This window comes from Sarcophilus harrisii, chromosome 3 (assembly GCF_902635505.1).
Source record: "Sarcophilus harrisii chromosome 3, mSarHar1.11, whole genome shotgun sequence".
Lineage (NCBI taxonomy): Eukaryota > Metazoa > Chordata > Mammalia > Dasyuromorphia > Dasyuridae > Sarcophilus > Sarcophilus harrisii.
In genome coordinates this window covers 439,848,828-439,876,731 of record NC_045428.1, presented here as the reverse complement: position 1 = coordinate 439,876,731, position 27,904 = coordinate 439,848,828, and the positions used below count along the sequence as shown (strand labels likewise).

Here is a 27,904-nt window from a genome sequence, read left to right as displayed (position 1 = left end):
ATGCACACCTGCATTTTTGATTTCCTTCACAAGCTAATTGTACAATATTTCAGAGTCTGATTCTTTTTCTACAGCAAAATAACGTTTTGGTCATGTATACTTATTGTGTATCTAATTTATATTTTAATATATTTAACATCTACTGGTCATCCTGCCATCTAGGGGAGGGGGTGGGGGGCGGTAAGAGGTGAAAAATTGGAACAAGAGGTTTGGCAATTGTTAATGCTGTAAAGTTACCCATGTATATATCCTGTAAATAAAAGGCTATTAAATAAAAAATAAAATAAAATAAAATAAAATAAAAAGAAAAAAAAGAAAAAAAAAGATATTAATGAAATTATTTTTTAAAACTAGAGGCAGCATAGAATAAATAGTAGACGGAATTCAGGAACTGGAATAGTAGTAGTAATAAATTCAAATATCACCCTAGACATTCACTATTTGTGTTATTCTGAAAATTATTTTCTGTATCTCTATTTATTTATCTGTGAAAGGAGGAGTGGTTTTGATGACATCTAAGGTTCCTTCCAGCTCTACAGAACTGAACTACATGACTACAGAACATTGTAGGCAACCTTAAGACTTTTTGATGTTAGGTTTAAAATTTTTTATAAGGGATGGAACTCTGTGAAAGAATGAAGGTGGAGAGAATACAGTGAAAGATGTTAAATGATATGAAATAAAAGATATCAATAAAATTTTCTTTTTTTCTTTTCTTTTTTTGCTGAGGCAATTGGGGTTAAGTTACTTGCCCAGAGTCACATAGATAGAAAGTGTTAAGTGTCTGAGGCCAAATTTGAACTCAGGTTCTCCTGACTTCAGGGCTAGTGCTCTATCCCCTGTGCCACGTAGCTGTCCCTAAAATTTTAACAATGAGTATAAATAATAGAGATCAGGTACAGAGAGCCATGGAAAATAGATAGGCTTGACTCAAGACACAGTAATTCTAATCTTGCATCTTTGTTACCTTGGCCAAATCAATTAACATTCATAGGCCAAAGTTTCTTCATTTGTAAAAAGTAACAGCTGATTTCTGTTTCTATGTCCAAGCTCCTATAATTATAGTGATGAAACTGGCCTCTACATTAAACGGTCCCTCGCTCCTGAAGAATGAACAAAGGAACAATAAGTGGGGAAAAAAGACAAAGGCACTTAATTACTATGTGTCCCTACTCCCCCAGAGCTCACACATTCTAATGGGAATTTTCAGATCAAAGTCAGATGAGAAGTCTCAATGTTCCACAAGGTGTATTCAAGTAATGCACCTTCATCGCCATTTCCATCCATAAAATCACATCTGTTGAACCATTTAATAGGGCTAAAGACTTGGGCTGTGAAAGTTCTCTTTTCCGCATCTTTATAGCTGCAGAGGAGCCAGGACTTAGAACACCTGCAAGGGAAGCTATCAGGGTGCATTTCTACAAGGGGTGTTACCCCTGGATAATGGCTGCTGGGAATAAGGGTGCAGGCTTAATGCAGGGCTGCTTTCTGGGGAGGGCTGCTATTCAACAAGATCTTGCAGCTGAGATGTCCCTGTCCTCCTACACAAGGGCTGTACTGAAGGCTATACCTGCTGGGCAGCAGGACAGAAGAAGAGCCGGCAGTCAGAGAATATTCTTTTCTCTCTCCTTGAATATGAGGAGATATGGGCCCAGAGCGTGATTTAGCTGCTCCTTTGGGATGCTTTGTTGCTGCAGCTGCCCTGTTCTTCTGCCACTCTGATGGCTGTTGTTTGGCAGCGGATGGGGGCAGTAATGTGGATGATATATTCTTTCTCCACAGGGAGTGTTCCCCTGAAAGATGGCGCGAAGGACTAGGCTGAAAGCAGAACTTACCCCCAGGCAAGAGAATGAGCTATGGTCCTACAAAAAGTCCTTCTTGATTACTCATCTCTCCTTCATTGGGCACACATAGGAATAGAGAAGAGACAACAGAGAAAAATTGGTTTGGAAGAGAAACCCTGGGGGTGCAGTTTCCAAGACGCTCCAAGTGTGAAGTTTTCAGGCCTATGAACAGCCCCATTCCCCAAAGAGAATCAGGCTCTCCTGATGGATTCTGAGGCAGACTAGACATACAACAGGACATCCCTGTCCAGAAAATACCAAAGCAAAGCATAGGGTAATAATCAAAAATCCATTATTGCCAATGATGGAGCTCAGATTCATAATTTCACATAGAATTCTATTTTTTCTCTTCCACTAAGTTTATGGAAATATTCTTTTTAATGGAGGGGTGACAGTTGACATTTTTAAATCTTTTTCCAAAGCTACAATGATAGATCCTAGTGAGTCCTACAGATTACGGAAAGGATTGAGAAAAATTTCTTGAAATGTACATATCTGTGTCAGAAAGGGTTTTCACATTGTTGGAAAAACATATATAAACTGGTTTGAATATGTGTGCCAACTCCTCAGAGGAAATTATCAGATACAATTTATAGAAAGCTGGACTTGGAGTAAGGAGATCTGCATTCAAATCTGGGATGGTGGGCAAATCAGTTAGCTTCTGTCTGCCTAGGTATGTACATCCATAAAATGGGAATAATAATGGCCTCTATCTCCCAGGGCTGTTGTGAGGATCAAATGAGATAACATCTATTTAAGGTGCTTTACCAACCTTAAAGTGTCATATAAATACTAGATGCTATTATTTTTGTTATTATTGTTGTTGTTGTTATTCCCCAAACTTTTTTCCTTAAGGAAGTTTAGTTTTCATAAGGACATTAGTGAAGAAGTAGAAAATGGGTTCAGGAACCACGTAAGAATTTTTTAAAAACTTAATTCGGGGTTAAACTATGATTGGATTCTTGTATGGTTGGGGGGTTTTTGGTATATAAAATACACCTGAGTAATGTCAATATTACCCAGTAACATACTTGTCCTATTAATAAATCACCACTGATTTATTAAAATGTAGAACAGCCTAGGCATTCATCTAATTAAAAAAAAAAAAAACTAATTTTTTCTTTACATCTAAAAAGTTGGGAATCGAATGGAATTCAAAAATAGCCAAGAAAAGTATCTATTTGGGAAAACAGTCTTGCCCTTGCAAGTCAAGAGTGTAAGGTTACCCTAATAAAATAGCCAATTTGTTACATTTTTATTACTTGACAATATTCTTTTAATATTTATCTGGGTTTGACCCCATGTAGAAGAAATAAAGGTACTCATCTATTTAAGGTAATTCTACTTGAAAGACACTTTCCAGTCACCAAGACTTACCCTCTCTACATTCCCATTCCCACCTGCTCATTGATACTAACATTTGTCATTATGAAAATGAAAGACATATTTCAAATCAATTAAGGTTAAATATTACTATAAGGAGCAATGCAAAAGTTCCCATTTCAGAACTAGCCAATCTCAGCTTCAAGAAAAACAACTCTCTTTTGAAAGTAAGGGCTAAAATCATTTCTTTAAAAACTTTGACATTTAGACATTTAATTACTTCAGTCCCTTTCCCTTAAGACTCCTGGGTCTTCCTTTACATGACTCCAAATAATATCATTAGTCTTGTGATATTTTAATCTAATGCTAACTAATATAATCAGGGAAAACTATTGGCTATTCCTAAACAAAGATGCCTGTGATTTTCACCTCATCAACTTACAATTTCCAAAATTTTTTGTTAAATGATGACATCAGGATTGGATTTTTAATTTTTGTCCTTAAGCTCTAAGACCAAGCCTGAATATATGATTTTTTTCTTTTATGCCAAATGCTTGAATGAAATATCATAAACATATGTTCAGAGTAACACAAGACTATTTTTAGAAGATTTTAACTTAATTTTTAAGAGGAATTTGATTGTCAAAGCACCTGAGATTGGAATGTCTTCAGCATTTCTATCAAAGAAATTCTATAGGACTGCAAAATATAAAAGGCTCAAGGAATATGTAACATCTGCAAAAAGATACAGTAAGTGTAGGGTTGAATCAGGAATGGTATTAGCTTCAAAAAGCTATTGTGGATTTAAGTGAAAAATAATTGGGCGATGTTTCTATTACCTTAATGGAGTAGGAGGAATGCTAACCACTCAAAAATGAGCCAAAATAGTAATAATGATTTTCTATCACCTGTTGCATACCAAGATGAGAAACAGAAAAACTTCCCATGAGAGAGAACTGCATCCATTTCTGAAACCCTGACCAAAATGCTGAAAAATTCATTCTTTGCTACTATGACTTCAATTATGAAATATATGAAGTTATTTCAACTTACAAGGTTTTACACAAGGTAAAACATGAAAGCATGAATCAAATTTAAGGAGGTAAACTAAGAAAACATCTCTTCACCTAATAGTTGCTATCATCCAACCAATTCATGCAAAAACATAATTATCACATGATCATAGATTTTGAGCTGGAAAAGAACTAGTGTCAGCTTTCTGCTAAATGTAAAAATAATAAGATGAAACCTTTTAGACAGACAGGATTCCATACTGCAAGAAAAGAAAGAAATGGGGCAGCTGGGTGGCACAGTGGATAGAGCACCAACCCTGAAGTCAGGAGGATCCTAGTTCAAGTGTGGCCCAAGACACTTAACACTTCCTGGCTGTGTGACCCTGGGCCTCAGCAAAAAAAAAGAAAAAAGAAAAAAGAAAGAAAGAAAGTATCTAGTTTACTTTAAAAGTCAAGCATAATAATTGTCATATGAACCAAGTAAGCTATATCATAGGTTACATGTGAGATCCAGCTTAGAAGTTCTTCCAAAGAAAACACATCCAGGTTTACAGGAAGATCTTATCTTCAGTCCTTACCAGAGACAATAGCACTTGGAAACCTGAGAGTAAGATGAACTTCATCAATGAAGCCATTTGATAGACATAAACCTCTGAAGAAATGGTAATATACTTGATTTACTGCCTCTGTAATAATAAAGGCTATCTTGTGGTAGCCCAAAAACCTGTTATCTGAGCTCAAGCATCACCATCACTGATAATATTCCTCATATCTCATGACATAGATTGAGGACATACCATGTAATCACCAATTTTCTTCAGTGAGGAGGCCAGGGGTCATACATCAAGAAGCTCTGGGAACAGCTGACAGGTTATGGTGCTCCCAGTTCACTCCCTCTATGCTTTTAACACTTTCAGGCCTTCCATTTATTTGGAGGTTGGCCAAAGACAACTGATGTTGTGGACTTCTTCGCCCCTATCTCACTGCCCACAGGTGATTACTACCATCATCCCAGAGCTATACCACTTAGACCCCCAGATGGTAGCCAGTTACTTTTATACCCATTCTTAAGAACAATGGTAGAAAATTTGACCAGTATAGACTCTGCAGTACAATCATGTATTTGCACAAGGAAATAACAATAGATTAGGTCATGAACAATCGTAGTCTAAGGTATTAAGCGTAACACATTGAGTCAACTATTAATTTAAGACATGCTCATTTAAGTAGAAGCGCTAGTTACAATAAAGGTGGATATTGAATTTATTTTCAGTGCTTGGGCCTGTATTTTTTTTTTTTAAACATTCTGCTCCTTATCTGCTTTATTATTACTTATAAGGAAAACAAATTAAAAAAATGTAAAATGGAAGCCATTGTCAAAAGCTATAAATTAAAAAGTCAAGAAGTCTTATTCTTTATTGCTTATGACTACTTCTTATAACAACATCTGTCACCCATCCTATCTCCAATCATTCAGAAAGCAATTATGGCTTTCTTTTTTGAAATTCAAGGTTTGTGGGGTTTAAGAAAACTCCTGGCTGGGTGTTTCCCTGCCCATCCCTCCAAAACAAATATACCAATGAAAATTAGTTAACAAGTTTAAAACAAAATTATTTTTAGCACTTTCAAATTACTTTTACAGCCAAGGGAGATGAGTAGGGAAAAAGATTTTTTTTTTTTTGATTCCCATGTTTAAATATGTAGTAACAGGTAAAACTTCAAGTGTGAACTTATTACTAATTTGCACCTGTCCAGCACTTCCAGGAAATGATAAAGGATATGGTACAAGCTAATATATATATATATATATAAATTTATATAAATATGTGATTTTAATGTTGGGTTCATAAAAAATTAAATAAATTCATGATCTGTAATCGATTGTTAAGGGAAATAACAGTATATTTGATCAACAGAAGAAGGAAGGGATGTGAAATTTATACATGCACCTCATGTTCTGATGTGAAGATTACAGATAATTCTTAATCTGCAAGGAATCTTTAGTATATGTAAAAATCCTATTCAAGAGGCAGCATGGTATAATCAAACTGAGGCAAATTCTGTTCTCAACAAGTACTATAACAGCAAGCAAAAATACCTTTCTAATCCTCAATTTTCATTATCTGTAAAAGGGAAATAATTCTTACCCTAATCTCCTTCATAGGATTACTGTGAGAAACAAGCCATATTCTACATGTGAAAACACTTTGTAAATTGGAAAGTATTTCATAAATGTATATGATTTATACATTCAAGTGTTATTTTTACTAAATTTTTTGCAAAGTAGGACTAAACTATCTTAGAATTAGAATTAGATTACTAATAATTCCCTATAACCTAAATTTTAATTACCACTATTAAGAAGTGATTACAGGGACATGATGCTATTTAGAAGGAAGACCTTTGTGGTATTTTAGTAAAGTCCCAATAAGCAAGACTAGATAGGATTCAGAAATAACAAAAACAATCCTTCAGTATAAGAAACTTCTTAAGAACATGTTACCTTAATCTTTTTCTTATTTGTTAATGTAAATCACATGTTCCAACTAGTAGATTTAAGGCTAGATTTCTCTAACTACTTAAATAATTAAAACAAAGCTTTGTCAAGAAGAGACAACCTTCAGACTTATTTTCATCTTCAAGGTTTGTGTTTGTAAGGTGCCCTTAAAATAAATCTAAGTTAGTATGAATAAACAGGAAAATATTAATGTTTAATTTTTATTTTCCCCATGCATTCCTTTGAGTTATCATAAGAAGATGGAAATAAACCCCAAAGTTATAAATTTTGGTATATTCAATTATATGTAATTATGAGGAAAATTTACTTACGTCCAAAGAATGTTCATTCACCAAAATAAGAGACATGTTTTGTGACACCAGTTTGCAGGCATAACCTATTAAGAAAATGAAATTTAAAAATTACACATTTCCAATCCCTTCGATGAGTTCTTGATTTTTAAAAGTCTATTGGCTATTTTATGAATTATCCTTTCTTTAACTTTCTTGTACCTTTAAAACATTTCATGGCTCATCAGCTTATCTATATATGTTAGGATGAAAAAAGCTCAACTCAATATAGTTAGCTTTTTGAGAAGAAGTGCCCAAGGAAAAAGTCATTAAACAAGTACTTTCAAAATTTCTATGGATTTTTCTTTATCCTTACTATCCTTATCTTCCAATAGCTTCAGTGAAGACAAACATACAAAGGAGTAGGAAGAATTATCCTTTCATATTGTAATGCCAAAGTTCACTTTTAATGGGGTGACCAGTTCCTCCATTTGTCCTATTTTGTATTCTGCCTTAAGGTTATGACCTTCCCCTCTTAATGGTTGAGATAAAGGTTTTATAGACATTCCTTAATGTCATTAGATTATCAGTAACCTCTTTCTATCAGGTTATCCCCACCTAGGTCCCTCCATTCTGTCATTGTTCTTGTTATTCCATAAAAGGCTCCTAGCCCCAATACTGGAGGCTAGACTCTTTGAGATGATAGTCTCATCTAGCCCTGGGTTCCAGTGGTCCCAGTATTTCTCTCCATTTAATAAATTATTGAATTGGTCTCTAATCTCTGTCTTGCTCAGTTTCTTTGGCATTACAATATCTTCAATTGAGACAAACTTGGTCTTTATAACTTTATAAAATTTGGTTTCAATTGCTTGGGGTTGAGGTTGTTTTTCTTATTTATCCTGGCATAATCACTATGTATGCTGTTTTCTTTTTTCTTTTTTTTTTATTTTTATTTTTTAAATAACTTTTTATTGACAGAACCCATGCCAGGGTAATTTTTTACAACATTATCCCTTGCACTCACTTCTGTTCCGATTTTTCCCCTCCCTCCCTCCACCCCCTCCCCCAGATGGCAAGCAGTCCTATACATGTTGAATATGTCACAGTATATCCTAGATACAATATATGTGTTATGACGTTTTCTTGATTCTATTTCCTTCCCTTTGAATCAGTTCCTTTAATTTATTTTATGCTCCTCTGTTCATCATAGCCATCATTTCTTATAGCATAGTTAACATTTCATTAATAATATTTTAAAGCATACAATTATTGTTCTAGGATGCCGATATAATCATGTAATTCTCAAAGAAAACCAATGATATAGATAGGTCACAAATATACATTGAGGTTTTTGTAAAGAACAAATCATATGCTCAAAAAGTCTGATGTTTGATCAAAAAAAAAAATCTTATATTTTGTCAAAAAGTGGCTTCCAATAAAGAATAATTAAGACTTAGAGCAAACAGCAACAAGCAAGAAGCTGGTTATATAGCATATGATTACTAGAGAGATAGTTCAAATTATCTGTACCCTTTTTTGTATGCTCAAGGATTTGTATCCTCTTTATTTTTCATTTCCAAGTTCAAGAAGTTGATTTCTCTCTTCCAAAGTCTGAACCCTCAGATTAAGTCCAGAAGGAAGGTGCTACATTTTATTTTCATTTAAAAGGGGAAGAGATATTGCAACTTTAATCATTTCCTCTCTGTTGAGTACTCTTCCCCTAGAGGATACCAGCAGCTTTAAGCAGCAGACTGTTACAAATTCAGTATAACTAATTCCAAAGGATTTTCTAGTAGTTTTTGATTGGAACAACAGCTGCAGCAGTCAGTGAGCAGTAATTTTTAAATACCAGCTCACTGCTTTATTTCACATCTTCCCACTCAAGCAAGATGCCATTTGACAAGTGAACCTGGACAAAGATATTCTGGAGAAAATGTTTCAAGTATTTCCTGGTCAAAGAGTCAGAGGGAGGGCACCCCCAAGGAAATTGCAGCATATTCAAATATGCAGTGAGTCAAAGCTCTAAAACCAAGTAAAAGCATTTTCCAAAATGTGTAGGATGAAGCTAATTTCCTTAGAAAGTCACCACATAGCACAGATGTAATTATAAAAGCCACGGCTGTTTTGTGGAATAAATTTGGGTTTAGCTAATGTGGCAAATTAAATTAAGTCTGCTCCAATTCTGGTGCAGTTGATTTCTGATGTTTGTGGATAAAATGAGATCAGCTCCTGGGTCAAAGCCAGGTATGAAATGTCAATCCACACTTGTGAAGTGAGGTCTAGATCTTTAATCTAACCATCTAACAAGAGGATCATAAAGTGGCTGGGGAGAAGACCTTCGGGAGCTTGTGTTTTCTGCCTCTGAAATTAACAGCACTGCAAAACTGTTTGTTTTTCATATTATTTCAGGGTAATCAAAGTTCAAAGAAATCAAAATGTAACATGCGGTTTATTTTATTCTTGTTCTCAGAAATAGAGCTTTTTTATTTTAAAGTTAAAAAAAAATACACTGGAAATCATTCAACACAAATCAAATCTATTAACCCTTTGAAATGCTCTGCTTTTATTTTAATTATATTATTTGTTAAGATAAAATAATTATAGGCAAGTCTTCTATGCCAGTTTCTTTAAAACAACAACTCAAAAAGTATCTCTCACTTATACCAAGAAATGTCAAGTTCTCCCATGAATTGGAGTTTAGGATGATTCTGAATTTAGACCAGGCCCACAAAAGATGTACTGGTGGGAAACTGAGATTAAGTAAGCAACTTCACTGTTTTCCATAGTTTTCTTAAACTCCACCTTCCTTTCTGTACTCCTTGCTCATGACTGTTCAAGTCTTGTTGAAAAGGGGATCCCAAAACTCTAAAAATCCTTAAAGGAGAAAATCTCCTTCAATTCTGCCTCAGTGAGGGACCCCATCCTGAGGGACAAACAATTTCATCCTTGTTATCTTGGTGTGGTCAGCTCAGAACTGAAACTCATTGAATTCAATTCAAATTCCAACTCAATCTGAAACCCAGCAAGGAGCCAACCTGGGACTCCACCCCAAGTTCCCTTCAGCTAAGTTCCCATTATAAAGGAGCCAAACAAAAACCCTCTCTTTGCAGAGGTTCCAAATATACCATCCTATGCTAGGCTAGGCTATGCCATGCTATGCCAAGGAGCCTCTGTCCACTGGAATACTCTTTCCAGTGCCATCCTCTCTTTATCCTCACCTTTTTCCTAAGCAGATTTAATACCTCTGTCAGGATTCTAACCTTACTTCCAATCCCCATAATAAACCTATTTTCTCAATCTAGGTTTTGGGGTCCGTAAATTCCTTTATAGAGAACCTCCGTGCCACCAGAAGGGAGTCCCCAAAACTCCCTTGCACAGAATCCCAAGGGGTTGCAGGGGAGCCAAACCTCTCCATTTGCTTCCCTGAACCCTGATCCTGCCACTAAACCTTATTTAACTCCCTGTCCACCAGAAACCCTAATTTCATTTTGGTTCCCTAAATCTAGACCTTGTCATTTTGGTTCCCTGACCGAATGGAACCTCAAAAAACTAGACATCATTTGGTGACTGAACAGAACCCTAAAACTCTGGACACTCAGAATCAATTTGGGTTTTGAGCTGTTGGTGTGTATTCTCCTAAGGAGAATACCTGCATTCTCTGACAAAAGACCTTCTTTTGTCTCACTCTATCTTTAAAGGTAGTGGGCATGCAGACCGGGTCTGGGCTGTGGGCAATATTCTCCAGGGGAGAGTACTTGCATTTTCAGGCAAAAGGGCCTCTTTTTGTCACACTCTATTTTTAGAGATAATGGGACCAGGAAATAGAGAACTCTGGACAAGGTAAAAGACCTTTTTTTTTTCTTTCCCTATTCTATAGCAAATCTAGACAGAGATGCTGCAAGAATTTGGGAAAACTAAAAGCTTTTACCTGTCCACAATCTAGAAATACCTCTGCCTCTAAAATCTTTCCTTGGGCAGAGATTCTTGGCTTGAGGAAACTCCCTTTGTCCAGCCCCTCCAGACACAAAGGCCCTGCCTTTGCGTCTTAAGGCACTCCTAAATTCCTTTTTCTCTCACCAGAAAGCCCTGCCCTCAGGCAGGAGACACTAGAGGAAGTTTCTCTTTAACACTCCCCCCCAGACCAAGGAGACACATGGCTGTTTTGGGGACCCCTTTTGGGGGTCCCAGGCCAGCACTCTCTTTGATCTGTTCTGGGGAGATAAATGGAGAAACTTAAGAAAAGCCTCTGTTAAATACACTGGGGTCTCTAATAATCAGGCTGTAGCCATGAGGAGAAAGGTCACTGAATTGGGGCAAGCTTGGAGAACATCTCTCTACCCTTGGCTGCTACTCCCTGACAGGGGGAAGGTGGGGTGGGGTGGGGGGGTCCCTCCTTCAAGTCTTGCTTTCCCAGCAAAATTTGGGGGTTTGCTCAGCTCCCCCTCCCTCAGGTTCCAGCGTGGAATCAACAGAGGAGCCCTCGCTATTTGAGGTAAGAATATTGCATTTCTTTCTCCCCCACTCTCGCTCAGCACCTCTGGTCTTTCCTTCCCCTCCCCCATAGAGTGGGGATCGCAAAGGACCTCAAGGTCTGTTTCAGACTCTCCCATATGGCTTGGTAACCTGCCATTTAAATGCTCCCATCCTGTCCCCTTATTGAGGTACTATTCAGTGGGGAGATTGGGAACTCAATCTTATCTTCTCAAATCTCTGGAAAGTTTTCCACCAACTTTTAAAGAATGAACTAACCTGGACAAGCGGGCCACGCCCTCCCAGAACCTTTGTCTGGCTCTTAAAGGAGCCACAGCTTCCAGCCCTCTCAGGAAGCAAGCTTGTCCCATACGTTTTAAAATGGGTCTTGGTTTCTCTGATTTCTATCTATCCTGCCTTAGAGCAGTAACTTTTGCTCTTAACATATTCTCTCCTATTTTTCTGGATTGGCATTCTATGCCCCTCCCAACAATTAAAGGTTTCTTTTCTAAGCTTCAACCCTGGCCAGGTTGCTGCTTCAAGAAAGACCTTTGGAATGATAGTTGGGGAATAAAATTCCAAAACAAATTTAATTAAATTGTTAAGAAAGTGAAGATAGCTTCTTTCTTTCTTTTCTCTTCTCATTCCCTGACTGCAGCTGGAAATGAGAAGTTAGAGGGAGAGACTGAAACTATGCCCGAGAAAATTACAAGAACTGCTAACTCTTGAACCCATACCTAAAACCCATGGCTTTCTTACTTTTAAAGGATAATAGTCATCCATGGGTCTTAGGAACCAAAAATTTTGGTGCAGTTCCAAATAAAAGTAATTAACCATCTATGAAAACCCCTTAACTATTTTCAATTTGGTGAACACCTTTAAAGGAAAAAAAAAGGCCTTTCCTGTTGGCCTTTTCTCTAGCTTGCAGAATTCCCTTGTGGGGATTCCTGTGGTTTCTCTCTAGACTTGTTCTCTATTCTATAGCTGGTCCCGGACAAATTCTCCCTTGCTCTGTTGTGCCACAGATCTGCCTCAGTTTCTCTGGTATTACAGCTCAAGGAACATTTTGTTGCTCTGCTTCTCTAGAGAAGAATGAGGGGCTATAGAATCTGGATACTGTCTTAGAGTCAGGTGAGGAGTGATTGAATGGAGAACACTAAAGTTTTTTTCCTATTAATTCAAGGATTTCAAAGTCTTTTTGATTTCCCATTTTGGTGACTGATCACGAAGTGTTTTTTTTTTTTTTCCAGCAAGCCACCACCTCACACTTTCTACAGCAAGGTGGGGACATCCCGGGGAGTGGTTGACGCTGTCTGGAGCTTCTAATGCTCAGCAGAGTCTTTCCATAAGGATGCTTATGTAGAAAACTCCTGAGAATTGACAAAAATTTAGGTTTTTGTCATATTTTTCTCTCTCTTAGGGATTCCTATAGAGAACGGAAAAGCTATAGAATTGGCGGGGCTTGGGACCTGTTCCCCTATCTCTAAAGACTCACATTTAGGCTGTCTCTTAATGCAGAGACACACTTGGCTTGGAAAAAATACCTCAACCTTAAAATTTGAACACTGATTAGATTAGCTGAAAGGGATCCAATCTCTTTCCACCCACCAATTCTCTGGAGTCCTTGAAAGGAGCCTTCTTTGCATCTTAAAAGTACTTTTGTTTTTCATTTCAAATTCTGGGACTGATAGAGACACTTCTGTGGCTAGCTGACATGCCCAGCAGAATTGTCTCTTTCGAAGTTGAAAAAACTCCCAGCCTAATGAGAGACCTGGGATCTACCCCGCCCCAACTTTTTCAGGGATCCAAGGCCAATATACTAAGGCCAAAACTCGAGGAGCCCATTCTGAGCCCTTGATGTTTCTCCCACTCTGCTGCTACAAACAGCTGTTGGTTTTCTTTTAACTCTCTCACCTGAACTAAAAAACCTGAGATTCCCAGCTCTTTTCTTCTCAGGGCAACTTCTGCCTCCTGAAAGGAACTGAAAGCGGAGACGCCTTGTTAAATTAGCAAATCCCTCCCAAATTTAGGCTGGGAACCCGAGAGGTTCATGCTGTAGGTACCACGGGAATTGTCCAAGGAGAACCCAGTCCTGTCCTGAGTTCAAGCAGGAGCAGTACTGAATGAACTGCCTTTTCACCATGACAGCGAACACCACAGGGATTGAACTGCCCCCCCCCCCCCCAGCATCCTGCTCTCTGGTAGGAATTTGAGGTCTGGTCTTGTTTCCCCTTTTATCCCAAGATAGTTGGAACACCTCAGGGGCTGGTAAGCTCGGTAGGCAATGCTGCTACTTTGCATTCCCTCTGGTCCCTTCCACCCCTCTCCCATAAGGAGTGGGGATAGTAGGGGGAAGGCTCAGGATCTTTGCGCAAACTATCTTGGTCATTTATGGTGAGATTGAGGAAACAATTCTCTCTTTAAAAAAACAAAAACAAAAACAAAAAAACAGCACAGACAGTTAAGACATTTCTAAAAGTTTAAACTGCATTCTTATCTTGCTCTGCAGCCCTGACAAGCAGGGACACTTCCATCCCTAGACCCTGCCTCACAAAAAAAAAAAAAAAAAAAAAAGTGGCTGTTTTTAATTAAAAACCTCATAATCAAAGAGGTCTACATATTAACCCCAGGGATTCAGAGCATTAAAAAAAAGCCTATGGACATCAGTGGCTTATTAAACCTAATAGGTATCAAGGCCTCCTGCCTAGCCTGACTCTCTGAGTCCACACCCTTAATCTCTGCCATCCTGACTCAACCCAAGGACAAACTAGCTTTCCTGGAAATTGGAGGGAAAGGGCTAAACTTTTTGCTCCTAGCATTTTCTCTTATACTTTTCTTTGGCATTCGATATTGTTACATGGACCATCAGCATTCTTACAGGCAACCCACTGATGCATTTCCTGCTAAAAGCCCCATTCCCAAATGTTGCCATCTCTACCCTGAATGACACCCCACTTTTAATCTGCTTCCAAGATCTACTTTCTCTAGGCTTCAAACTTTGGATTCTCAACTGCCCTTCAGCCAAAAGAACATGGAACAACTGACTAGGGATAACTGACTGGGACAAACACCCCTTAGATGCCTTGCTGCCATCCCCAAACCCCACACTTCACGCCTCATCTACTGGCATGAACCCCCCAAAATTTCTACAACCCTTGCCAGCTTAAAGCAGTTACATGAAGAAGAGATCTTTGCCCCTTTATCCCAAATGCATTTGGAAGTGACTGCTTGAGGGGGGAATGAAGAGGGGAGCCCGAAACTCTAAAAATCCTTAAAGGAGAAAATCTCCTTCAACTCTGGCTCAGTGACGGACCCCGCTCCAAGGGACAAATAGTTTCATCCTTGTTATCTGGGTGGGGTTGGCTCAGTTCTGAAACTCACTGAATTCAATTCAAATTCCAACTCAAGCTGAAACCCAGCAAGGAACCAACTTGGGACTCTACCCATGAGCCCCCTTCAGCTTATAGCCAAAGCCCCCTATTATAAAAAAGCCAAACTAAAATCCTCTTTTTGCAGAGGTTCCAAACATGCCATGCTATGCCAAGAGCCTCTGTCTACTGGAATATTCTTTTCCAGTGCTACCCTCTCTTTACCCTCACCTATTTCCTAACCAGACTTTAATGCCTTTCTGTTAGGATTTCTAACCTTACTTCCAATCCCCATAATAAACCTCTTTTCTCAATCTAGGTTTTCAGGTAAATTCCTTTACAGAGAACCTCTGTGCTGCCAGAAGGGAGTCCCCAAAACTCTCTACCCTTGTGCCAAATTCCAAGGGGTTGCAGGGTAGCCAAATCTCTCCAATTGGTTCCCTGAACCCTGAACCTGCCACTAGACCTTATCATTTAATCCCAGTCAGTCAGAAACCCTAATTTCATTTTGGTTGCCTAAATATAAACCTTATCACTATCAATGGCATGCTTACCCTTGATTCCTTGCAAGTCTTAGTCCATGGGTCCCCTCCCACTCAAAAGGACTTTTCCAATTCACCCAAGGCTCTTATTTCCTCATTATGAATACATTATATATCTCCAATAGCATGTAAACAACTCAAAGTCAAGATTGCCTCATTTTTTATTTGTATTCAAAGAGCACAATGTCTGATACACAAACATACACACACTCTCACACATACATATAAAACACCCACACCCACACACACACATACATATAGTTCATTGATTAACTATTAAATATTATGTATTTACTTATCTATATATACTTTGTTTTTTCCAAGGGAAAATGAGGTCCTTCAGGACTGGAAATATCTGATTTTTATGTCCCTATATGATAATCCCTGTTACACAGAAAATGAGAAAAAATATAACTGGGTGCTAGGGACATTTGCAAAAGAAGTTCAGAGACAAGAAATCTAACGCTCAGTGACCTCAATAGATCAATCTACATTTCTCATTTTTTTTTTTGTCCATAATGTCCCAGTTTTCCCCTCCATGCTTCTTCACAGAATCAGCCATTTTAAGTCCCAAATTTCCATCCCACCTCTGAGATGGTGTCTTTCCTAACCTGTCTAGTTCACAAGGAGATAAGATTGTCCATCTATGAACTTCTTTTGTATCTATCTTTAATAAACAATTATATTTTGTTCTCCACTTTGTTTCCAGTTTAGGTTTCATCTCTCCAGCTATTGCACAAATTCCTTGAGAGATCAATTCCCATTCTTCCCCATTCTACCTCCTTTTAAACCCCCTACATTCCCTTCAAGTGATAGGCATCTATCTGAAGCTCAATGCATAAGAACAAAGATTTAGAATTGAAAAGGCTTTCTAAGGAACTTCTTCCTTCCACATGAGGAAGCTAAGGCCAAAGAATTTTAAATGATTTATCCAAGGTCACCCTGGTGGTAAAAGGTGGACCACAGTTGGTGATTAATTTATTGGGGAAGAGGGAAGAGAGAAAATTAACAGATTTAGAACTCACTCCAAATATTATAAACTTTATGGCCCAGAATGAATCAAGAATGACAACAGGATTTTTTAAAAGACCAGCCCAATGAGTATACTGTTTGGCAAGTCCATCACTGATTAATTTGTCCCTTTTGTCAAATTTTCAACATTCCTCTCATAAGTGGTGAAAAAAGCATTAAATGAAGGTAAACAAATTTCCCTACTGATGAGAAATTTGCAAAGTATCTATTAATTTTAGGCTAAAAGCTAATTCACAACGTAATTTTTTTTTAAAAAAAAAGGTCATATATTCACTCAAAAACTTTTGTTCCTGAACTACTTCCATTTAAAAAAAAAAAAAATGGGCTCAGAAAATTATTTGTCCAATCCATTTGTATCACTAGCTACACCAACCATAGAAATTATTGTCAGCAATAAAAGAATCCATGAGTACGTGAATCTCAATACTGGTCACATATGAAATTTCACTTTAGTCAAACCAAAACCATATTTTTAAGCTAAATAAAACTGCCAACTCCTGGAACATGGCTACTTAGCATAAGTTTAAGCACAGAAAACCAAAATTCTGGCTTTATGCCAAGACCATGCTTCCCCAAAACCATAGGACCTATATAAATTTTGCTAGGTAAGGCTCAATGGGTCAGTTTGATTCACAAAAACCACAAATTACCTTGAAATTGGGTTAAATTTAAATCAGCATTTTTATTTCAGCAAATAAACTGAAAGAAGAAAATGGTTATTTCCATTAAAATAATTTTTAAAGTGGCAGAGATGATTTTTTTTAAAAAAAAATCACTAAGTCCTAAGCTAGCAAGTCTTTCATTAAAAAGATTAGCAAATTGTCAGATACAAACCTAACTCATTTTACAGAAATTGTTGTTAGTTTCAAAAGGCAACAGGAGAATGACACAAACAGTTGTGCTCTGGAAGTCAGGAGGTTGGAACTCTAATATCAATTCTGCTACTAACTCACTACGATTTCTGTCTTCTCATCTGTAAAATGAGAAGATGGATTAAATGATCTCTGAGGTCCCTCTGAATTCTGAAATATGATAGTTTCATATGAAAAATGTCAAGTAGTTTCATAAATCACATCTATATCCATAAATTTAACAACTACTTGATTTCCTCCCAAATACATACCAGCCACCTACCACAAACACTTACTAAATCATAAAAGTGATCACAATACTTAGAAATTGGGTTCAAAAACTCAGAAAGATACAGCCTTTTATAAATTACACTGTCAAACTTTCCCAAATTGTACATTCAAAATATGTGCCCTCCTTCTCCTTTCCATACCTTTTTCAAAGAAAATCAATAGGATCTTCTAAATCCTAGATGAAGGCTGAAAAGCCTACCTGTTGGGGAAGGCAAAATCATTTCAAGAATTCAGAAAAATACTGAGTCACTAACCTACATTTAGCACTGACGGTACAAGGGAGAACAGAGAAGCCAGTTTCCTTGGTTTCTTTTAACTGTAAAATGAGGTAAATAAAAAATAATGGACTAAATGACATTTAGGTCCCTCCCTAGGGGGGTCTAAGGTGAGAAAAAGTTAATAACAGAGAAAGAGATTCAGAGAGAGAATGGAAATAGAAAACAAAGGAGAAAAGGGACTATGGAGGAGTGGATATGGATGAGAATTGAGGGAAAGGCAAATAGTGATTCAATTACAGACATTAGGGAGAACAGGCTCTGGAAAGGCACAGAAAAGATTGATTAATTAATCAGAGTGCTCTGTCCACTGCACTCTACTGACTCTGTGACTTCATTTAGGGACTCTATTTAGGACTTTCTTGGAAAAGATGCTGGCATTGCTGTCTCTTGCCTTCTCCAGCTCATTCTATAGATTAGTAACTAAGGAAAACAGGCTTAAATGACTTGCCTAGGATCATACAGTTATTAAGTGTCTGAGGCTGGGTAAGATGAGTCTTTCTGACTTCAGGCCCGATATTCCATTTACTGTACCCTAGCTCCCTCCTTCGCCTCTATAGGCCTCAGTTTTTATATCTATAAAATGAGGAGGCTAACTAGCTGACTTCTAGGGGCCTTTTCCAGGTTTAATATTGTGTGGTGGCCCAAAATAAGGCTGATCTTAAGAAACATTCTGAGGCATGATGAAGCAAAAGGCTTTCCCAACTCTAGCTATAACCAGTCAAATATAAATCAATTTACTTCATGAGCTTCAGTTTTCTTCCATATAAAATGGGTATAATATCTGTATTCAGTACTTCATACTTCTTAAGGCTTAAATGAGAATTTTTATAAAGCATATAAAGTTCTACATAAAGATAAACTATTACTATTTCTCAAAAATATAAATTCTCTAGCTCTTCAGACCAAGGAACACAGGAGTTGTTTGGCAGAACTATACTAGTACGCTAGGGGTATGGGAAGAGGTGGAGATGGAGAAAAATGGGGGAGGGGACCCTTTACAATAAGGCAATATTATTTTGGCAAAGCTTTCAATTTTTGAGGAGGAAGCATTCAGAATCAGTCATACTTTTCAGATAGCCTTTATTAGTCAATTAAATATAATCTGAGAGGTGTAAGCAGCATGAATTAAGACTTTACTACTAAGTATTCTTTGACAAGGAATCAGTATAATTCAGACACAATCTGAGAAGCCACTGTCTGTGAATCAAGAAATATCACTGGCTTATTTTGGAAGTCTTTGAGGGTAAAGGATAAAGAAAGCCTTATTCAGTAAGCTGGTAAAAATTCCTTTACCTAGCAGCAACACATCTATCTTATCTAGATTGAGCTTCATTTCATGTTCTCATGTATGTTCCTAACTTGGCCAGACTTTGGTTGGCTCAGGCCAAAAAAAAAAACAAATCATACTCACACACTCAAGTACTATACCCATAGCAAAGTTTACTTGGATGGGATTTAGAGCAGTTTAGAAAGAAGGCAATTATTTCCCTACCCTTCCTCCCCTCACCAGCACCATCCAACCCATTTTTTTTCACCATTTCCACAAGACAATTCACAGTGACTAAATTTGAGTTTACAAAGAGCACGGGAATTAAAAAAAAAAAAAAAAAAACTTGTATGAGTAACATTTCAAGTAGAAAAGTAAAGAAGATTTGAAACAAAGGGAAGCTACGCATTTTAATGTGTATCACAAAAAAGAAAATTCAGATTTTTTTTTTTTTTTGCTTTTAATACATTTAAAAATTCACAAAGAATAGTTCCTTTTCAAAGCTACCCAAAAAGCCTACAAAACATTCCTCCATAGAAGGTAGCTGGATGGTATAAACTGGTCATTTTAACCAAACCCATACTTCAGTGGCTTGTTATTCCAAATAATGGGAACCAGGAACTAAAAGCTCCATCTAGGCTTTGGAGTCAAAGATCTGTACTTTCATGGGTAGGCCTAAGGCCTCCACAAATACAAACTGAGACCCCCCTGGATATAACAGAGGATGCCATGATTGCAACAAACATAATCTTAAATCCAAGCAGGGGAAAAACCCAATCTGACAGATCTACAATCTATCACCCAGCTGGTACATTAGAGATTTCTAGAGCCTGAGGTTCAGCCACCAAGAATCTAAGCTTACTTCTACCACAATGATGCACTAGAAAATTATTCTCAGAAATTGATCATGCACATCTTTTCCAAACACCATATAATATCACCCTGTAATAAGACTGTCCTTTCTTTACAATTCTGATGTCATGAGATCAGTAGAGTATGAGTTTTCAGTGTTTTTTCCAAAAACAGGGATATGATTGTACAAAATCAGTTTTACAGTCTTTCTTAATCCTCAGCATAAACAAAAGATATTTAATGGCAAAATGTTCAGCAAGAATTCTTGGATTCAAGGTGTATTGTAGTGCTCAATGTACATCTCCCCTTCACATAGATACATGTGCATGTGCAATCACACACATTTTTCACTTTATACTTATGCTTTATTTTTTAAAAAGATTTCAAGTAGTAATAACCTATTTTGCCACCTTATTTTCCATCCTAGACTATGAATAATTTGTTTCCAAAAGCCAAATACTTCTTCTACATTGAGAATATTCAAAAGAGCAAGTTAAAGAGAGACCAAGTAACATGTTAGAAAAGGATTACTCTGAAAAGTTTAAGAGTCAATTATGTATACATAAGTACTAGTACATTACTTTTTAAGTGACCTACATACAAACAATATCATGCAAAAATCTGCCCTGACCAATAATGTTTTGCAACATCATTATCAAATAATAAAATCCAATTGTAAAGTTGTAAAACTACCTTAAAATGTTAGGCTATTTGCCCATTGATATCATTGTTTCTATAGAGCTAACTCTTCCCCATGTTGTTTTTTGTTTAATATAAAAGTTACAGGAAAACAGACAGGACCTCAGGTAGGCTATTCCTGTACACCATTATATGTAACCACATTTTCATATTCCTTAGTATTGGTTTTAGGAAAATTACATGTATTATATTTGAAAGCTAATTCTCAAACTTAATTTTGGTTAGCACATACTTAAACCTTCCATTTGTGTTACTAACAAAAGCAATTAGACTGATTTCTAGTTCATCTTCCTTTTTGATTTCTCTTTCTCGGGCTGACTAGTGCTAAATAAGTCTAAGGTACAGAATGAAGGAAGCACAAAATCCGGAAAATGCACCAACTGGATGTGTCCCTAAATCAAAACTGGTGAGAAAGTGGCATATAATAAAAGAAAGTTTTAAGAGGGGGAAAAAAGGCACTTTTATATAAAAGCACACATTTCTGTCAGTATCTTGCATTTTATGATACCTTGCTGGGAAAGTTATAGGTCTTCACTTATAGTAGCTAAGTTTGAGTTTACAAAGAGCACAGGGATTAAATAAAAACTCACATAACTCAGAGTTCAAACAGAAAGTAAAGAAAGTAAAGGAAGATGTAGACCACAATACAGAAGAGAACATTACCTTAGAAAATCAGAATAACAACATAAATTTTTATTTTATCTTTCGACTTGGATATCCTGTTATAGACAAAGAGTGTTCAAGGAATCTGTGGATTGATTTTCAGGAGTCCATTAACTTGAATGGGAACAAAATTATATCTTTACTTTCACTAACCTCTGACTGAAATTTAGCATTTCCTTCAATAATGTGAGGAGGCATCCACAAGCTTCACCAAATCACCAAAGGGTTCCATGGCACACAAAAAACTATTCAGAATCTCTACAAGCGGCTTTTCTCTTGCCTCATGATAAGAAAATCTTAGTGGGCTCCACTTTTCAATTAAAGTTGAAACAACTGTAGATCAGTTACCTGTCTTTGACTCTAGAATGTATTTTTCATCATTATCACCAATTTCAACATATTATCTTTTTAAAAATCTATTACCTATATTGATTGCGGTTTCCTGCTTATCTCCAGTTAGGATCCATATTTTAATTTCTGCTTTAATTAGTGTTGATATAGTTTCCGGAACACCGGCCTGAAGACGATCCTCAATGGCTGTAGCTCCAAGAAGTAAAAGATCCTAATTTTTAAAAAAAAACAAAAAAAGTTTTTAATCAGTTACAGGTCTGAATATATTCAAATGTAGCATCAACAATAGAAAATACTGATGAAATACACAAATATTACTAATTTATTTACTCCACTGATTAATAATACAAAATGATTTGGAACTCATGGGTGTCATTATTTCAAAATCCATTAAGTAACATCAGGATTATCCAAAGCACAATAGTCACATCAGATAGAATAGATATCATTGTAACTGATGGGCAAAAACCTATGTCTTTTTAAGTCCTTTTTATACTAAGGACTTAAATAATGGAGGGGAATCCAATCTATTATTCCATTATGCACATTCATTGTGATCAACTGTGAGATGAAACCAAATTTTCAAATATTTCAGGACACATTTTTGGCCACACAAGTACTCAAAAAAAGATCTACCGGCACTGATGTTCCAAGATCATAGAACTAAGAAAAACATAACAAATCTCCAATTCAGTAAGATACTGCCCAATATAATCATTCATGTCTCCGTGAGGACCCAACTACAGGTTTTTCTCAATTGAGGCAGGGCTATATAAGATAATGAATGCCTATACAATCTTGCAAAGAAAGTGACATGGAAATGTGAGACATCATTATTATTGAAAGGTTTCTAGAAAAGTGGAAAGGGAAATGGTCTCAGTGTTAGGAGGGATAAAATGCAGCCTCTGATACAGAGAGAGTGAGAGAGAGAGAGAGAGTGTGTGTGTCTGTGTGTGTGTGTCCTTAGGCATGCATTTTAAACTCTCATGACTCCAAGAAACTTTGATTCTATAAGATGCTAAATAGTAGTTTACCAAAATTGGTAAGAATTCCTCACTGAGAGTACCCAAACCCAATGAAATCATAGATCATAAAATGTAATTAATAGAAAGCCTACCTTCTGACCAATTAATATAGTTCACGAAATGATGCCTCTGAATAGAAGGCCTCAATCTTTGTATCTCATTCAATTAACAAGTATTTATTTGATAAGTGCCTACTATGTACCAGGTAGTAGGGATATTCAAGTACAAAAAAATGAAACAATTGCTACTCACAATAAGCCTATTTCTTTTTTAAAAATATACTTCAATCTGTATTCAGACACAATCAATTCCTTCTCTGGGTTTGGATAGCATTTTTCATCATAAGTCCTTCAAAGTAATCTTGAATTATTGTACTAATGAGAATAGCAAAATAGCAAAGAATAGCAGATGATCCTTGCTATTACTTTGTACATGGTACATTTCATTTTGTATGAGCTAATGGAGGACTTTCCAAGTATTTCTGACAGCATCCTGCTAATCATTTCTTATAACAGTATTCCATCATAATCATATACCACAATTTATTCAGCTATTCCCCAATTTATGGGCATTCCCTAAATTTCTAATTCTCGCCCCAAGAAAAGAGCTACTAATAAATATTTTTGTATTTTTATATATATACATATATATGTATATAAATACATATATATATATATTCTTTTCCTTTTTTTAAATCTTTTTTGCGATTCAGGTCTAGTAGTGGTATTGTCAGGTTAAAGGACATGCACGATTTTATAGACTTGGGCATAGTTCATTTCTTTTGATTATTTATTAATAATAGAATAAACCTATATCTTAAAGAGGGGACACTGTGTAAGATTTTAAAAAGCTAAACAGAGAAATTTATATTTCATCATCAAATCAGTAGGAAGTCACTGCAATTCCTTGAGTAGGGGAGGTACATAGTCATGTCTACAGTTAAGGAAAATCATTTTGCTAAAAGACCAGTTAAGAGGCTGTTACAATGATCTAGGCAAGATGAGAGAGACTCAACCTGGCTAATAGTGATGTGAGTTTGAAATCATATGAAATAGATGCTGTAGAGGAGGAGCTGGAGTGAAAGGAGTCCATGAATGCAAACTTGAGAGAATGAAAAGATGGTGATTCCTCCAAGAAAAATAGGAAGATTTTCATAGAGGGTTTAAGGAGAAAGATGATCTAAAATTCAATTTTAGATATGTTAAGTTCAAGATGAACTTGGTAATTCAGTTTGAAATATGCACTAGGAGACTAGTGATGTAAGATTAATAGTCAAGGCAGAAGAGTTAGATATATAAACCTGGAAATCTTCTGCATAGAGATGATTGTCAAACCTCCAGGCGTTGATGAGATTACCAAGTGAGAAAGTGGCAGGAAAAGAGATCTTAGGGCAGAACAATGAGAAACTTGCACAAGCTGGATGCATGATGAGCTAGCAAAAGAGACTGAAGAGATCTCAGCCTATCGTATTCACTATAGCTTGATGGACCAGCAGAGAATCTGAAAATTCTTGAAGGAGACAGGAACTTTCTAGGTTATTTAGTATACCCCTCTCATCCCCCTAGCAGAGCCCCTCAACATCATCTCTCCTGTAAGTGTCATCTGGTCTATATGTAAACACTTCCAAGGATAGGAAGCTCATACCATTAGACCATTGGTTCATTTTTGGACAGTTGTAATTGTTAATAAATTCCTTTTACTGAGTAAGAATCTACATTTCTATCATTTCCATTTGCTAGTTTAATGTGATCATCTGGAAACACACAAAAGTCTAATCACTCTAAAACATATGGAAATACTTGAAAAAAAACTACTATCTTCCCTGAAAGCTAAAACACCCCCCTTTCCCTTAATTGACTTTCAAACACCATGGTTTCCCTTTGTTATCTAAGACTCACCCCCTGTTGCAATTTGTTCATAAATTAGCCCAGGTTTCCCCCTCACAAGTGAATTGATGCTTACATAAATCTAAGGGTTTTGCTGCTTTATAACATCACTATATCTCTTTAGATAAAGTCAAACAATGGATACAGAGTCAGAATGCCTGCATTTTACACATAAGGATCTTTGCCCAGTGATCATCACAAGGTAATAAATGGCAGAGGTGAGATTGGAACCTAGTTTGTCTGGCTTCAAATCTAGCATTGCTTCAGTTTCCTCAATTATAAAATGAGGATAATAATAGTATCTATCTTCAAAGATTGTCATAGATGTCAAAAGAGATATTTGTAAAATATATTTAACAGTGGCTGGCAAACATTTATTAAGTACTTATTATGTGTTGAGCCCTGTGCAAAGTCCTTAGGGATACAAAAAGAAGCAATAGGCAATTCCTGTCCTTAAGGAGCTTACGATCTAAGGGGCAGACAAAATGCAAACAAATGTATACAAAGCATGCTATATATACGGGACAAATAGGCAATAATTAACAGAGGCACTACATATAAGCTTATTTAATTCCCTTTACTCCTCCTGATGTGTGCTATGGATAAGTATGTAATATTAAGAGAATGATTTCCAACATATTAGATGGACCCAACTGGAATGAGTGCCCTCGCTTGAAAAAGATCACAATTTCATTACAACACTGGAACTAATAGAGTAAGAGGAGAAATCAGTTTTCAGATTAGTAATAATAAAATCCTATTTGAGAGGTATGGGGATAGTATTAATAAAAAGCATTCCTAGTCACCCACCAGTTGTTCCAAGATAGTACTTAGATAAAAGCATCCTAATTGCACTATAAAGCTAGGGCTTGCACAACTTTATATTATCTGTAGAAGCAATTGAAATTTACAGCCAATCAGAAATATGAAGATCCTGGTAATGGAGTAGTCAGGAAAATGATTCTCAAGTGGGCTGTGGTCTCTGATGTTATACACCCTAGATTGGATGGTTAGTGCTTTATCCAGTTTCCTGTGTTACACTTTATAACTTTAAAAAGATACCACAGAGTTTTGACAAGCACGCTTTCACTGAAATCATATACAACATATCCTTTTGCCATCTGTATGTTTATCTTAGGAAAATTCTATTCCTTTTAGGGAAAAAAGACATAAGAAAAATGACTGCAAAGGCTATTTTATTTCAGTGCTACAAAATACATGAACTTCTAACAAAATATTTTATATGAAGAAAACACAAAAGATGACATATGGTAAATGGAAGCTCATGTTAACTTAAACTACTAAGCACCATATTTCACTTACATATATCAAAATTATGGACTAAAGAATAAAAATTGCCTTGCATGCCTTCATCTAATAGAATGTAAAAATGAAGTTTGAAAGTGAGATTTCCCTAGTGTAAGCAAAACTATAAACTATCATACACAGGGACTATTGCTAGACAAGAAGGTGGGCCCAGAAGTGAACAAAATAAATAGAGTGAGAGAATGTGCGATTGGAAGGGTGGATGGTGTTTTTAACAACTCCAAACTTCTCTATGAAACAAAAACCAAGCTTCTTTGTAATTCCATTGTCCTTTCAATGATACTATATGGTTTCTAATCATGAAATAGAAACAGATGACCTAAGAACAATGTAGAAACCCATGGTGGGTGTGAATAAGCAGTAGCATATAGCCAACAATAAACAGCATAGGCAGAAAGCAGCATAAAATATATGAAAGAGATGCATGACTGGAAAAGGACAAATTCTAGTCATGTAACAGGGCAGTGAGGCGGTAATGTGGATAGACTGCTGGGCTTAGAAAGGTCTAATTAGGAGATAATTCCTAATAAGGAATATTAGGAATAAGGAAAGGCAAGAATCAAACTAGCATGACTATGATGAGAATGAAAACGCAAAAGAACGCAGGGAAATGAAAGAACATGATAGAAAGAAAATCAATAGGGCTTAGCAACTGGTTAGATATGAAGGTAAGGGAGAAGATGAGTCTTGAGAATATTAGTTGTACCATCAGCAAAAGATAAAGAGATTAGATTTTTCAGGAAGATAAGTCTAGTTTTTGGCAATGGAGACTTTGAAGTGTCAATAGGATCTCTAAGTAGAAATAAGTAAATATCAGATATATCGACAAATTCCAGACTGAAGTTTAGAGCAGCAGACATGAAGGAGACAGTCAAGTATGGAAGTAGAAATTTGGAATTGCCCACATAGATGACAACATGAGCTGGAAAAGCATACCACCACCAAGGGAGAAAATATAAAACGAGAAAGGGAACAAGAACATAGCAATGAGAGATAGTTTCATTTAGGAGATGAGAGACACAAAGAGCCAAAAATACAAGGAAAAACTAAGACCAGAAAGGCATGATGAAGTCAGATTTTGAAGAGTTCTAAGTGCCCAGAGAAGTGACAATCCTGGAGGAACAAAAAACCATTATGCTTACTTGAATGTGGAAGATGAAATGAAGAAGAATCAGAGCTGCTTTGGAGGAAAATCACTTTAGCAACTATGTGGAAGATGGATTAGAATCAGAGAAGACTTTTCAGGGAGGCCAATAAGGAGATTCAGTCAACAGGTGATTAGGAACTAAACTTGAAGAATGGTTGTTTGGGTACAGAGATATCGTAAGATGAAGAACAACAAGATTTGGCATATCATTTCATTCTCCCTTCCCACTGAATGCAAAGACAAGAGCTCTACAGTTACAAATCTGGATGACTGAAAGGAAGATGCAGTATCCTTGGCAGAAATCAATTAGCTGGGATTAGTTAGTAGTGCAAGGACCCCAATCCATAGGAACTTACAAGAACACAAAGTGATAAAAGAAGCATCAGGACAGCATTTTGAGATATGTGCCCAGCTAGAGGGGCATAGCATGTACAATAATCTAGTAAATAAGAATGAAAGAAAGAGGTTATCTGGGTAAGCAAAGAACCAAAACAGAGCAGCGTCACAAAACCCCAAAGAGAACAGAATTCAGCACGGTGACTGGCAGCATCTACTTCAGTAGAGATCCAGAAATAGGAAAGGTGAGACAGTGTCATTTGACATGTGAATTAAAAGATCATGAATAACTTTGAAGAGAGATATTTCAGTGGTATTACCAACCTACATGTAAAGGTTTTTTTGTTTTTTGGGTGTTTTTTAAAATAGCTTTTTATTTACAAAACATATGCATGAGTAATTTTTCAGCATTGACCCTTGCAAAACCTTTTGTTCCAAATTTTCCCCTCCTTCCCCCCACCCCTTCCCCTAGCTGGCATGTAGTCTAATACATGTTAAATATGTTAAAGTATATGTTAAATCCAATATATGTGTAGAAATTTTTACAGTTATC

General features: G+C 36.6%; 1 protein-coding gene across 8 annotated transcripts in view; it reads right to left on the bottom strand.

Annotated features, from left to right (window-relative positions):
- Positions 1 to 27,904, bottom strand: part of ATP8A2 (ATPase phospholipid transporting 8A2) — a 702,047-nt gene that overhangs the window by 417,163 nt on the left and 256,980 nt on the right. For all 8 annotated transcript variants that reach the window (XM_031960776.1, XM_031960775.1, XM_031960778.1 and 5 more), the window contains 2 exons: positions 21,704 to 21,842; positions 7,010 to 7,074 (listed from right to left, as the gene is read on the bottom strand). In XM_031960776.1, the coding sequence (XP_031816636.1) occupies positions 7,010 to 7,074; positions 21,704 to 21,842 (204 nt within the window). The remainder of the gene's footprint in view (positions 1 to 7,009; positions 7,075 to 21,703; positions 21,843 to 27,904) is intronic.